General features: G+C 35.9%; 1 protein-coding gene and 1 long non-coding RNA gene across 6 annotated transcripts in view; one reads left to right on the top strand and one right to left on the bottom strand.

The window, feature by feature from the left end:
- The window catches only part of TppII (Tripeptidyl-peptidase II), a 362,245-nt gene extending 350,417 nt beyond the window's left edge, over window positions 1–11,828 (top strand). For all 5 annotated transcript variants that reach the window (XM_067100130.1, XM_067100128.1, XM_067100131.1 and 2 more), the window contains exon 25: window positions 10,272–11,828. In XM_067100130.1, coding sequence (XP_066956231.1) covers window positions 10,272–10,481 — 210 coding nt within the window. In that variant the 3' untranslated portion in view covers window positions 10,482–11,828. The remainder of the gene's footprint in view (window positions 1–10,271) is intronic.
- LOC136836136 (uncharacterized) overlaps window positions 11,133–14,028 on the bottom strand; it is a 144,152-nt gene continuing 141,256 nt past the window's right edge. The window contains exon 2 of the long non-coding RNA XR_010852352.1: window positions 11,133–12,411. This is a non-coding gene — a long non-coding RNA (uncharacterized lncRNA). The remainder of the gene's footprint in view (window positions 12,412–14,028) is intronic.

Raw genomic sequence — 14,028 nt, 5'->3', positions numbered from 1 at the left:
ATAATGAAACACATGCTAATGCACACAACAAATGCCATTTTCATTTTAAAACCACTTTGTTTTTAAACAAAAACTCATTAAGGAACTGATAACTAAACTGAAGTCCGTGTTCACTTTTCTTTATATGTCAGGACAGTTCCCTCACATTTAGGCCAGTATTGTTTTGGTAAGCCTAATGTGATATATCACAGCTCTAAGGTGTATTCAGTAGCTATGTCTTTTGACTCTTCAAATCAAAGAAAATGTCCAGTTAGATAAAGCACAATATTCTTTGGTAATAAAAGCATATCTGAAGGACATCACAGCCACCTCAGATGTATGCATCAAGGAGCAGCAGAAGAGAAAGTATTCTAACACAGTCTTTGGATAACAGGATATGGAAATGCATAAGTTTCACACACTTTATCACATCTACCTGCAATCATTTCTGTATGGTCATGTCCCCTTAGCACCATCGTCAAAGTTTGCTTTTTAAAAAGTCATGAGACCTACAGTTCCCAAAACAACCCCTCTTTAATTTAGCTTGTGTATCAGTCAGCTCCAGTTCAGTACAAACATCTGAGGATTTGAGGGACACCTATCTCCCACAGCTTGTGAACCTCGCAACAACAGCAACCCTGGAAAAGAAGTCAGAATTATCTGAAAATGATGAGAGGCAAAACAAACTACAGAAAATTAGAACTCACACCATCAGACAGATTGCCCTCACCTATATAAAAATAGTGATAACAATAGAAATCATGATGAAGAAATGCAACATCTGTTGTCTATGAGAGTATGCTTACAATATACATCACAGAGGATCTTAAGATTAGCAAATGAATCTAAAGACTGCAGTACAGTATTACTGCATACATGGGATGCTTAATTACTGTTTTTGATAATGTTTGATGGCATAAATATTTGAACCTTGAGGGATTCGACATCTTATATATAAATAAATGATGGAATTACTTAAAATGACTGGGTGTTCCTTGCTGGATGGGAGGAACGCATGGTAATATATGATGTGTAATATATAATTTTCTAAGCAAAAAAATCCATAAAGAAAGCAAAAAGATACTTAATTTTAAGAGTGCCCCGAGTGTTCTTTGACTGTTTGGGCTACTGCATATACTGCCATAATTGACATTTTTAATAATGCTGCAGGAGCTTTGGAACCAGTGACTTCTTTAGATGGTGTGAAGCGTAATTTGTCTGTCTTGTACTGGACAAGGAAGCAGTATTTAATAAATAAATCTAGAGAAAGAATTTGAAGCTCAGTGCTCAAATATCCATGAAATTTTTATTAGTGAATTAAGTAATGGCAGTGAAGCATAGAAGGGTTACAACAGCCATGAATGGAATGAATCCTGAGTAGCTCTAGGAAGAGATGGTAAGCAAGTGCTAATTCATCACAGTGGTAGTATATTCCTGCTCATAGATGTCAATTGGCTGAAACTCCATTGCAATGTGGGTTTGGTTATTCTTGCACACAAATCCAGATTTTTAAAGGAAATCAGGAAGAAACAAAGTATCCAGCAGTTGAAGAATATATGTGCACAACTGAGACTGGGTATTTTAGAACAATTTGTTGAGATAAACAGAGATGGTTTTCAGTCAGTTAATAAAAGGATTGCATTCTAAAATGTGTGAGTTCAGTTCTAATAAGATTTTAAGTAGAGCTAGGAATGCAGTTGAGAAAGTGATAATGGAACTGGTGATTTAACTGACTGGAAGTCAGTTCTAGCAGATGTTTAGATGGTAATTTCATTTAATACTGAAGATGCTTGGAAAGCAAAAGATAAAAGTTCAAGACTAAATTGATAATGATGTTTTGAGGAAATTTGAGCTGAACTGAAGCAGACTTGATAAAGAAGCTTAACCCTTTAACGCCGAAGCCCTATTTTCAAAAACGTCTCCCGTATGCCGGCAGCCTCCGAGAGGTAGCGCTGAAGCGGAAAAAAAGTTTTTTTTTTTTTTTTTTTTTTTTTTTTTTTTTTTTCAAAAAATCACAGCGTGTTTAGTTTTTAAGATTAAGTGTTCATTTTTGGCTCCTTTTTTTCTCATTGCCTGAAGTTTAGTATGCAATCATCAGAAATTAAAAAAAAATATCATTGTCATATGTAAATATTGGAGTATATGACAGCGAAAAAAAAAATTGTATATAATTGTATACAAATCGCGCTGTAAGGAAAACGGTTAAAGCTAATGAGTTAAATTTTTTTAGTTGTATTGTACACTAAATTGCAATGATTTTGGTATATAACAGAACGTAAAACGATTAAAGCAACACAGAGAAAATATTATCACAAAATGATGCATGAATTCGTAACGAGCGGACGTAAAAAAATGTTTTTTTCAAAAATTCACCAAAAATCAAAATATTGTGCTAGAGACTTTCCAATTGTTCCAAAATGAAGGAAATAGATTGAATATTACTAGACTGTAAGATTTTTAGCTTACAATTGCATTTTTGAACCATTTCAATCGAGTTAAAGTTGACCGAAGGTTGATTTTTTTCTATTTATCGTTATTTATATGAAAATATTAAAAAACTGTGAAGAGCTAAAGGAATTATTTATTTATTGTTGTATTCTACATGAAATTGCGCACATTTTGATGTATAACACTTTATGTAACGAATAATATGAAATGGCGAAAAAATTACGGCAAGGCGACTCAAGAAATGCACGGATTTTCAGTGGATTCCGCGAGCGCGGAGCAAAGGAAAAAGTTTTGTTCAAAAATTCACCAAAAATCGAAATATTGTGCTAGAGACTTTCCGTTTGTTGCAGAAAGAAGGTAAATGATTGATTGTTACTATAATGTAAGAATTTTGGCCTACGGTTGCGTTTTTCGATCATTTCGGTTGAGTCAAAGTTGACCGAATGTTAAAATTTTGTCAGTTATCGTGATTTAAATGATAATATTAAAAAACTGTGAAGAGCTAAAGGAATGATTTATTTTTTGTTGTATTGTATATGAAATTGCGCACATTTTGATGTATAACACTTTATGTAACGAATAATATGAAATGGTGAAAAAATTACGGGAAGTTGACTCAAGAAATGCACGGATTTTCAGCGGAGTCCGCGCGCATGGAGCGAAGGAAGAAGTTTTTTCAAAAATTCACCAAAAATCGAAATATTGTGCTAGAGACTTTCCGTTTGTTGCAGAATGAAGGTAAATGATTGATTGTTACTACAATGTAAGAATTTTGGCCTACGGTTGCGTTTTTCAATCATTTCAGTCGAGTCAAAGTTGACCGAATGTTAAAATTTTGTCAGTTATCGTGATTTAAATGAAAACATTAAAAAACTGTGAAGAGCTAAAGGATTGATTTATTTTTGTTGTATTCTATATGAAATTGCGCACATTTTGATGTATAACACTTTATGTAACGAATAATATAAAACGGCGAAAAAATTACGGCAAGGTGACTCCAAGAAATGCACAGATTTTCAGCGGATTCCGCTCGCTCGGAGCGAAGGAAAAAGTTTTTTTCAAAAATTCACCAAAAATCGAAATATTGTGCTAGAGACTTTCCATTTGTTGGGAATGAGTTTAGGAGCAGATTTGTCACCTATATCTGATAGCACCCTTGCTACTATGCTCTTGGTACATATGGTCTTTGGATCATGCCTATGTATGCAGGGTGCTTGTGGCAACCTGCTCTCCTGGTGCATGGTGTGTCCCATACCATGTGAGAGCACCCTAAGCCTTCCCATGTCCTAAACAGACAGGAGGAATGTTCAGCCCATTCTTCCAGTGTGTGGCGTGCAGTGGCTTTCCACCCTAACTTTTCTTTGCATGAACTGTTTAGCTAGTGCATCTCTCTCGTTAAATGTTTATATGATCCTTGGACTGTTTGCACACAGACAAGATTTGTGTGCAAGAGGCCCCCTTTTACAGTAATCAAGAGTGCTGGGATGATCTGTTCGAATTCAGTCATGTTACACCAAGGTCTGCCAATGAATGTATACAGAACTAGGCTTGTTTTTACATGATAGTGCTATACACGCTCTCCTCCAGCAGCCATATGTAGCCAATGCTTCTGAAGCTTAAAGAGTTGGGTCACACTGTCATATCTGTGCAGTGCTACATTGTGCACACACAAACAGAATGATTCCCCTATAGTTCTCTTTGGTATGACACTAATTTCCTAGTACATACATGTTAGTGCAATTGGAAGACATTTGCAGCAGCAAGTTTGGTTTCAACCAAACAGAAATTTACAGATTTTCAACGTTTGTTTTAAAAGATCATGAGTTACCCTATTATCATGTTCTTGTGAAAGTCTGCTTAGTGGTCTGCTTGTTGGTGGACCATGATTCCAAGTAGCTGCAATATTTACGATTGCTCCATGTAATCCAGTTGTTCATATCCAGAATCCAAGGGAAAGCTCAAGGCTATTGGTTTTGTCAGCTTTCCTTATGGAAGCCTAACTCATGCTTTAAAGAATCTTTTTAATTATATAGGTTTTCCTTCTTTCAGAACTCCTTCAGGATTGTTGGTTCTTGGATCATTTGGCTCTTTTTGAGCATAATTTTTCTGGGAAGTAACCACCCCCTTTTTTTTTTTTACCCCTGTTGTCAATGGAGCATTCTTTAGGGTTCACTCAGGAAGCAAGGTATTTGTTCTGACTATTATGGTTGCTGCTTACTAGTGGTGCTGTAGATCAATTTTAACTGTTTATTTGAATTAGAGGGTTCCCTGCCATCCAGCAACCAAGCAGACTGCTTCCCTATTACTGTTGTAAATGCCCTAGCAGCATCAGTCATAGCTTCTTTGGTTATAGCACCAACAAACCTGGCCTCGACCAGTTCTCTACTCAAGCCAGGGGCAAGAGGGAGCTCTTGGTGTTTTGTTCTCTGGTGCCATTTACCTGGTTGTCCATGAAGGACACCTGTCATGACCCTGTGGAACATTTTGAACTCTACACCTTTTCCCCCACTCTCTGCTCTGATGTCTGGTCAATTTGGGCTCAGACACCCTAGTAGCTCCTTGTGGATCCCATCCTGAATGGTTTTCTTGATCTGCTAGCTCTTGGCAGTCTCCCAGAGAGATTCCTTGTGCCCCACTCTCCCACTGGGGGAAAATTGATCATTGTGTAACATGAGAACCATTTTTCTGATCAGAGCTTCCATTTAGCAGGTTGTGGACTACCTCGTTGAACCAAGCTCGTTCTATCGTGGTGAAAGGCTAGTTGCTTGGAATCAGCCTGTGGTGAAAGTTTAGTTGCTTGGAATCGGCCTTTAAAACTGAAAACCATAGATCTCTCAGTTGTGCTGAGCTGTCTATGCCATTAGGGCTTTGATCAGTCTTGCCTTTCTGGGATTTTGGCTTCTGGGAGGGACATGACTCAAATCCTCCATAGCCTAATTGGCCTCCATTGAACCTTTAGACAGGCCTTGGACTGAGACCTCCTTTCCAGGACTGTTATTCCTTGCTGAAGCATATTGGCTAGTATCAGTTTTCTTGTCCGGTACTCGTGGCAAAACTTAGGAATTGTCAGTTTGATGATAGATACTAGCTCTCTGGGATCTGTAGGCTCATATGAGAGGCTTCTGTGCCTGGTGTGAGCCATGTATGCTATTCAGTACCATGTATGCTACTCAGTAGCATACTTTTATGTCAAATAGCATTGGTGCCTCTTGTTAGTACAAGAAGTAGATGTTGAGAAATACCTCCCTACTTTTTTGGCTTTGTGATTTATCAGATGAGCTTATGACATTTCTGACAGTATTGAGTCATACAGCTCGGGTGAAAACTGACAAAGTCGGGCATGGTTTCGTTCCTGGCATTTCAGAGTACAGTAACTTTCTGGAGAGGCAATGATGGCAGGTGTTGGCAGCATGAGACTACCTTTACCCTTAGCCTACCTAACAGGTAGGGTAAGGTTTCCAGACGCCATTCCTCTGGAACTTGTGTTGGCTGCTCAGCAGGTTGTGCAAGCACCCAGCTGGACAGGTGTAGTTGCAAGTGGCTACTTAGTCAAGCTCTCAGTCTTACAGTGGTGTCCAATATGTGACTCCCTCTGCCCTTACTTTTTAACAAGGAATGGTGGGTAATAGAGCTATACAGGCATTCTAATCCCAGGATGTAGCTGCCTTCTAACTTTTGCAGCTGTTACAGGATAGCACATGGTTCTCCAATGTTTTCCTTACAGAAGTAAGGCTCCTCTATGTCTCTAGGGCAAGGCTCTGCTCCCTCTTTCAGGCCCGAGGCCTTACCTGTGTCATCTCTATGCCAGATGAGTAAGAATTGCTGTGATAGCAGGTGAATGTGAAGTATTCCCCCACTACTTCCCATAACCACCAATTAACTACATTGTTAACAAGTTCAACAACCATCTCCAGCTCATGCTGAAGAATACTCTGCATTATATAAGGCTCAGGTTTATGTATACCTAGGAATAATACAAAGTACTCTTGTCATATTTTTGTATTTCCAGTGATCTGGAAGGCAGGTATTGATACGCTGTGATTTTTTACATTAACCCTTAAACGCCGACTGGACATATCGTACATCAACTAAAATTGTCTGTAGGGTGCCGAGTGGACGTACAGTACGTCGACTACAAAAGGTTTTTTTAAATGTTCGCGGAAAAATAGTTATAGGCCTAGTTTGCAAAAGATTTTAAATCACGTGCCTTGAGGGATGCTGGGAGTTCACGGATCACACTGTTGTTTTGTTTACAAGCGTTACCCAGCCGCGCATGCGCGAATTTCTTTCTTCTCGCACTACAGAGCATCAGTGACACATCTCAGAAATTCTTTCGTCACTTTGTCATAATTTTTGCACCATTTTATATTAGCCGTTACATAAAGTTTTATATATGAAAATGTGCACAATTTCATGTAGTATACAACAAAAAACAACCCATGGTTGTAGTTTTTATCAGTTTTGAAATATTTTCATATAAATCACGCTAAGTGCCAAAATTTCAACCTTCGGTCAACTTTGACTTGACCGAAATGGTAAAAAAACGCAATTGTAAGCTAAAACTCTTACATTCTAGTAATATTCAATCATTTAACTTCATTTTGCAACAAATTGGAAGTCTCTAGCACAATATTTCGATTTATGGTGAATTTTTGTAAAAACTTTATCCTTACATATCCTTACGTCTGCGCAGTAACTCGGCCGAAAATCTCAGAAATTCTTTTGTCACTTTGTCGTAATTTTTGCACCATTTTATATTAGCCGTTACATAATTTTTATATATGAAAATGTGTGCAATTTCATATAAAATACAACAAAAAATAACCCATGGTTGTAGCTTTTATCAGTTTTGAAATATTTTCATATAAATCACGATAAGTGCCAAAATTTCAACCTTCGGTCAACTTTGACTCGACCGAAATGGTCGAAAAACGCAATTGTAAGCTAAAACTCTTACATTCTAGTAATATTCAATCATTTACCTTCATTTTGCAACAAATTGGAAGTCTCTAGCACAGTACAGGTATTCCCCTACTTACGATGGGGTTAGGTTCCAAAAAACCCATCGTTTGTTGAAAAAATCATAACTCAAATATGGCCTAGCCTACACTAGGGTAATCAGTACCATCTATACATATATAGTAGCCTAGCCTACACTATACAGTATACTTTATACATATATGGTATAGTAATTATTAGTGTCAGCTAAATCTGCAGGTTGAATGCAGACTGACATGATAAGTCAGTATAAAGAGAAATTGAATAACAAACAAGGCCTGGCCTGCACTTTCGTATATCTTATACGGTAGCCTAGGTACATTATACTGTATTCTATTTTCACATAACACCGCCGTATTATACAAACATCAAAATAACGAATGTGCATCTTTCCCATGGATCTTTTAAAAAGTTATGCTTTACTACACTGTATCCAATGGTAAATATTCTTATACTGCTTTTGCATTATAAATTCCGATCATGGCGATCAAATGTTTTGGTTTCGGAATCGATCACGCGGTCTTCATTTCGATGCATTTAACTCGGTTTAGAGGGCATTTCTTGCTTCTAGTTAGCGTAAATGATTCTCTAGATACTTTATTTATAAGGGACATATGTATTTTTCGTTATACGAAGTGTTTTTATGCCGAAATATAACTTAAATGTCTCGTTGTGAAATTATTTTAGCCATTTTTTTCGTTAGTAGAAGACGATGGCGGCTGGCTGTTTGTTTTTTGTAAACAAAAAAAATCAAGATTCCGTTCGCTATTTTCTCTTGATTTCATCATTATACCACGAGCTTTTCGTATGTATCTTTTATCGGCGTGAAAACAGCAGTAATATGTGTTCTTTCATGTCCAGTAGTTTTGATTAAAATACTTTCCAATTTTATTTGCGGTCGAGTTTCATCCATGTTGCCAATGTATGATAATTTATAGTCATTAGCAGCTTGAACATTCTTTTCTCAGCGTCAGCTACAACTTACAGCTTAATTTTACTGCAGCAGTATATTTCCTTGCCGATCTTTTCTGCAAAGCAGATAAGGGTAGTGTAAAAACATATCAGTACTTAACGTCATTTTTAACATAACTACGATAACTGTTTAACAGTACGATGGTTGAAATACAAGCAAAACAGTTGTTATCCGATTCGGTTATTAGCAAAACAAGAGTCTCGTTCGGTTGTTTATGGCTGTACACATTTTCGCAAGAGTATAAGGTTACTAACAATGCTTTTATTATTCTCTTACATTTTTAACTAGAAGATGGAATAAAGAGATGGAGAAAAAGAAGTTGGTCTATTGTAAGTTGGTCTTTCTTGCTGCCTGATTCTCGGCAATTGTAGTGTATGCGCTGTTGCTTGTGCCCTTTCGAAATTTAAAAATATTTTCTAAATATTGTCGTACCGGTATTAATTGCTAACTCCATTGTAAACTCGAATTATCGTCACTCGTGCACTATCTGTATTCACAAACGCACAAAAATTGCAAACGAACACTGACCTATTTTAACTTTCGACACAACGAGGGCAAGTGAGGTCAGCTCATTGAATTAATATACCTATTCCAGCCTCTCGGGCCAACGTATCGTACACCGTACGCTGCCTGATTGTACATTGTTGCCTGCGCCAGTCGCCCGCGAAATTTAAAAATACATATTTTCAAAATATTGTCGTATCGATATTAATTGCTAATCCCATCGTAAAAGCGAATTATCGTAAGTCGAATTATCGTAACTCGAGCACTACCTGTATTTCGATGTATGGTGAATTTTTGAAAAAAACTTTTTTTTTGCGCTGTCATATATTCCAATAGTTATATATGATAATGATATTTTTTTTAATTTCTGATGGTTGCATGCTAAACTTCAGGCAATGAGAAAAAAGGAGCCAAAAATGAACTCTTAATCTTGAAAACTAAGTGTGCTGTGATTTTTTTAAATAAACTTTTTTCCGCTTCGGCGCTAACTCCCGAACGCCGCCGGCATACGACAGACACTTTTGTAAATAGAGGCTTGGCGTTTAAGGGTTAAGGAAATTATACAACTGTACCTTCAAAGTCTTAGGAAGAGCTCTCTCATGGGACTTTACTGTCCTTCATGTTTATGAAGTTGATCATATTAGTAGCAGTATAGACTCTCGTGAGATGTTCCACATTGAATCTCAGTGGTATATTGATCTAGTCATGGAACAGAAGGCAGCTCATCCAGCTACTTTACCTCATTTCTGCCAAGATAAGTCCATTTGTCAGTTGAGCAGCAGTGTTTTATGGGCAAGTGTAATCCAAATAGATTGACATGTCCCCATAAGCATATTTTGCCACATTCAGTTGACATCTTTTTATAGTATCCTGACCGATTAATTGTCATTGACAGTGAAAGAACTTATTAGTGGGAACTTAACTTCCCATAAGTTCAGTGAGTGACAATTTAAAAATTACTCCTGGTTTTTTAGGGTCACCTGATCTGTGAGGGTTACACAGGTGTAGTTTTGTACCCAGTTTTGTAAACTTCTCAATCTTTGGCATACTCATCTATTGATGGGGTGTTTACTCCCCCATAATCCCTCATTATGTGGAAGAATTGGTAGAAATCTCTTCCATGCCCATTGTGTCTGCCAGTTTATGAGAAATTGATGACATTAGTTGCTTGATTTCATAGAATTGAGTCAGTAAGGGGCTTCATTCCAGTAACAACCACTATATAATCCTGTTCAATTTCAGCATTGTTTGTCAGACTCAGGCCAATGAAATTTTTTTTAACCATGAAAAATTACGTTGTATAAAGGAAACTTAGATTTCTAAGTACAGTATATTGAGATATATTTTATAAATATTGTTTTATTTTCAGGTTAATTCATTTTTTGCCAGTTATTATCAAGTACGAGGATTTGATGGATTATCAGCTCGCATAATTTTACGCCAGTGTGAAGAGAAATGGACCCGTGATAACGAGGCAAAATTAACAGATGCCTATACTCGAATGGGCTGGACCCATGCTGCTAGCCTCATTGCCAGTACTCATCCATTAAGATTCCCAACTAGTTTTGCACCTTTTTAACATGGATGCTAATGTTCATTCTCAGTGACGCTGGCCGCCATGAACTATACTGCCATTTAGCTTGTGTATTAATATGGAAGCTTTTGAGTGAATCTGTAATGGAATTTTATGATTGATATTTATTGGAAGTCCATTTGTTGGGTGATTTTATGAAGCAATATTCTGTTGAAGGATGGAAAGGGTGCTATGATCATTGCAATATATGATTATACTTACAAATTTTATAATTTTATAAAGTTTGGTTGTTGGTTATTGTTAGGCTACAGACTATCAAAGTCTCTTTTTAAGTTTTTTAAATGTGCACATTCATATAAAGGATGGTGCTGACTCAGAAAGGTGAAAATCTGTTTCTTCCTATTACTATTATCATGAACTTGTATTTTAAGGACAACTTCCAATCTTATTGCTAGATACTGGGGTAAGTATTTTTTTTTTTATCTTTTCCCCTTTCTTCTTGGAAGGTTATATTTTTAATTTTATTAAAGAAAGCCACAGTTTAATGTGGTAAGTGTTGAGAAATTTCTACTAAAAGATCTTATGCTGCAGTTGTTTTCCTTTTTTATTGGTTTTCAATTTTTGGGTTCAATTTGTACTGAATACCTTGTTCTGAGGTGTGTATATAGCATAGAATTACAGGATATTGAAAACAAAATTTATTTTTATTGATAAAGTAATATATTTTCTTGTCATGTTTACTTTTTATGGTTTCATCCATTGGACTGTTAATTAACTTTAGTTGCATTGTACTTTTTGTATATTTGATAGAACATTTATTTTAACTTTGTTTCTGATTATATTGGAACACTGTGAATGACATAACTAAGGAATTTTAAAACACTGCAAAGCAACCTTGTACAAAAGAGGATATATTTTATTTTTATTGCAATTACTCTATACTGGTATTTTTACAATTTAAGACATTTCACATCTGCTAATTTCTGTCATGAAGACCTACAGAATTACAATTGCATATACTGGTACTTCTCAAAATAACATCAGATTGGGATTTCCAATATTGGCATAGTACTGTACTTGAAGTGTTTAAATTCCTGTAGGATCTTGTACCCTAGTGAGGATAATGTTTTATTGTCTTCAGTAGTTGTAATATTATGTTGTATTGCATTGTACAGTACAGGGTTATTATCTGTGTTGTTTTTATATATTTCTGTATATTATATGTCTACTTTTGTTTGTTGCATATGCACACATGAAGTAGCTACCCAAAGTCAGGAAGGTGTTTGAGCTCTGTTTTTGAGAGTAAGATGGATAACATATGAATAGTCAGATTTCATAAACCATGAAAAAAGAATATTTGTAATATATGCCAAAATAAATGGAAAAGCATAATCACTTGTTTAAGCAATCCTGATTTAATTCATATTTGAAATAGACTTCAGGGTTAGTGTAACTTTTCCTAATCTTGTAAATAAATTTTTGTATACTGTAAATTAAAGCTAAAATACGGCAGCTTTTATTCATATGGAAGAAATCAGTGTGTCCTGGGGCTCACTAGTGACCCCCTTGTAACCTACCCACTAACACACTGTGGCGAGTATTAGAGAGCAGCTACATAGGTCTGACTTTCATTACTCACCCCTTTATAGTGTATCTGAACTTTTTTAGGGCTGTCTCTGCTTTTTGTTCTTGCATGGTATTGCAAATATTTTTCCCAGAACAAGGAGACATAGACAGCATTCATAATCAAGTGAAGTGAAAATCTCAGGGCATGCTCTGCAGTGTTGGGTCTTATTGCAATAATGATAACCTTCATGGTATCTAAACCATTGCATATATCTTGGTGAAAGTCAAGGGATGGCCTTACATCCATCCTTAAATTTAAAAACATATGTCTTGTGGTAACTAATCCTTCCCTCTGTCTCTTTTTCAGGCCAGTGCACAGACATACTGTAGATTCTTCCAAGTCCATTTCCTGTGAATCACAAAGCAAAATGTATATAAGAATTTAGAACATACTGTAGTTGGTGAAAAAAACGTAAAAAGGGAAAAATTCCAACCATATGCATCCTGATCCACTTCAAATTCCTGACTGGGAGTGGGAATTGTTCAAGATTTCTAATAATGAAAAATGATCCAAAAGTAACATTGGTCAAATCTGAAAATTACTCACCATTGAGATGTTCATCAAAAGATGTATCTTTTAGACAACTAGGAGGAAATGATTGAATGGTCAAAACTTAGAGCTGAACTGCCGTCAGAAATAACATGGCAATCACTACTAGAGTATACAATGTTGGTTACTAGACAACACAACATGAAAAGTGTTCAAGGATTGATGATACAGTATTATCAAAATATGTAGAACCAACTAAAAAAACAACTGTACCTGTACAGTAATAGATTTCCTCTGAAAAACACAACAAATTTGGAAATATGCAATGTACTTCTGTTAAGAAAAATAAGGATGCATTGTTGAAAGAGGTAAAAATAACTTTTTGCACAGGAACGTGATGCATATGTGTATTTGTTTACATAGTGTATACATGCACACACATGTATGCATGCTGATTTTAAATAGGGCACATAGCTACCATTTAGGTACTCCGCATTAAAGATCTAATAGATATTTCATTCACATCTCTGTGTGCAGGGTTTTATGAAGATATAAAATGTTATTTTTGAATGGCATACAAAAATTTACAGAATCTTTACAGCATCCAAAACACATCTTAACCTACTGGAGGTTACGCCATCATAAATTGTTTGAAACCTTGGGTAAATATGTAATGCACTATATTTGCTGATTAACAAAAGTGATATTAATTACATTTCATTAAGGGATATTAATGTTATGTACAGTATATCAATTTTATACTTTGAATATGAGCTACCTGTAGAAATAAAGTGACATGCCAAGTTCTGTAAGGTATGAAAATCAACCCACGGGTACTTGCAAGATTGAGAGGGGCGAGGGATGCAAAACTGCAATTGTCATTACCTTTGAAAAGTTTACATTTCACAGTTGACACAATTGATTACAAGAACCTTTGAACCTGGAGAGAGAGGTTACAAATTTTAAGCGGTTACTACTGAATGAACAGCAATCAAGATCTAAATGCTCCCTAATCATTTTATCGTGTCGAGGAGTTGTATGGACATGCAATACTTGTTACTCCCAAATTTAATCATAATTTTTATTGGTAATGACTTGACAAAAAGTAAATGAGAACTAAATGCAATATATACTTAGTCTTTTGCTTGTGTCACATGGACAAGCAATATTCAAGCAATTTTGCATTTTTGCAAGCAATTGCAATAATGTCTGTCTGTTTAATATCTCTCTCTCTTGCACTGTGCATGTTTATTTAATTACAAGTTCATATCCTTTAACCTTTACATGCTGGCCTACAATATACATTGCAAGAACATCCCTAGATCAGGCAAACTTTAAGGTTGGCCAATTTAAAAAAAAAATCAATGAAAAGAGGAAGATCTCCAAATGTGCTTGGTATAAGAAAAAAATTTCAATAATTTTTTGCATCTTCCACAGGGAGCTGAAATTGAACATTGTTCATCAACAGGACAAACC

The sequence above is a fragment of the Macrobrachium rosenbergii genome, chromosome 56 (assembly GCF_040412425.1).
Source record: "Macrobrachium rosenbergii isolate ZJJX-2024 chromosome 56, ASM4041242v1, whole genome shotgun sequence".
NCBI classification, from domain to species: Eukaryota; Metazoa; Arthropoda; class Malacostraca; order Decapoda; family Palaemonidae; genus Macrobrachium; species Macrobrachium rosenbergii.
This window is presented reverse-complemented; position numbering and strand designations above follow the sequence as displayed.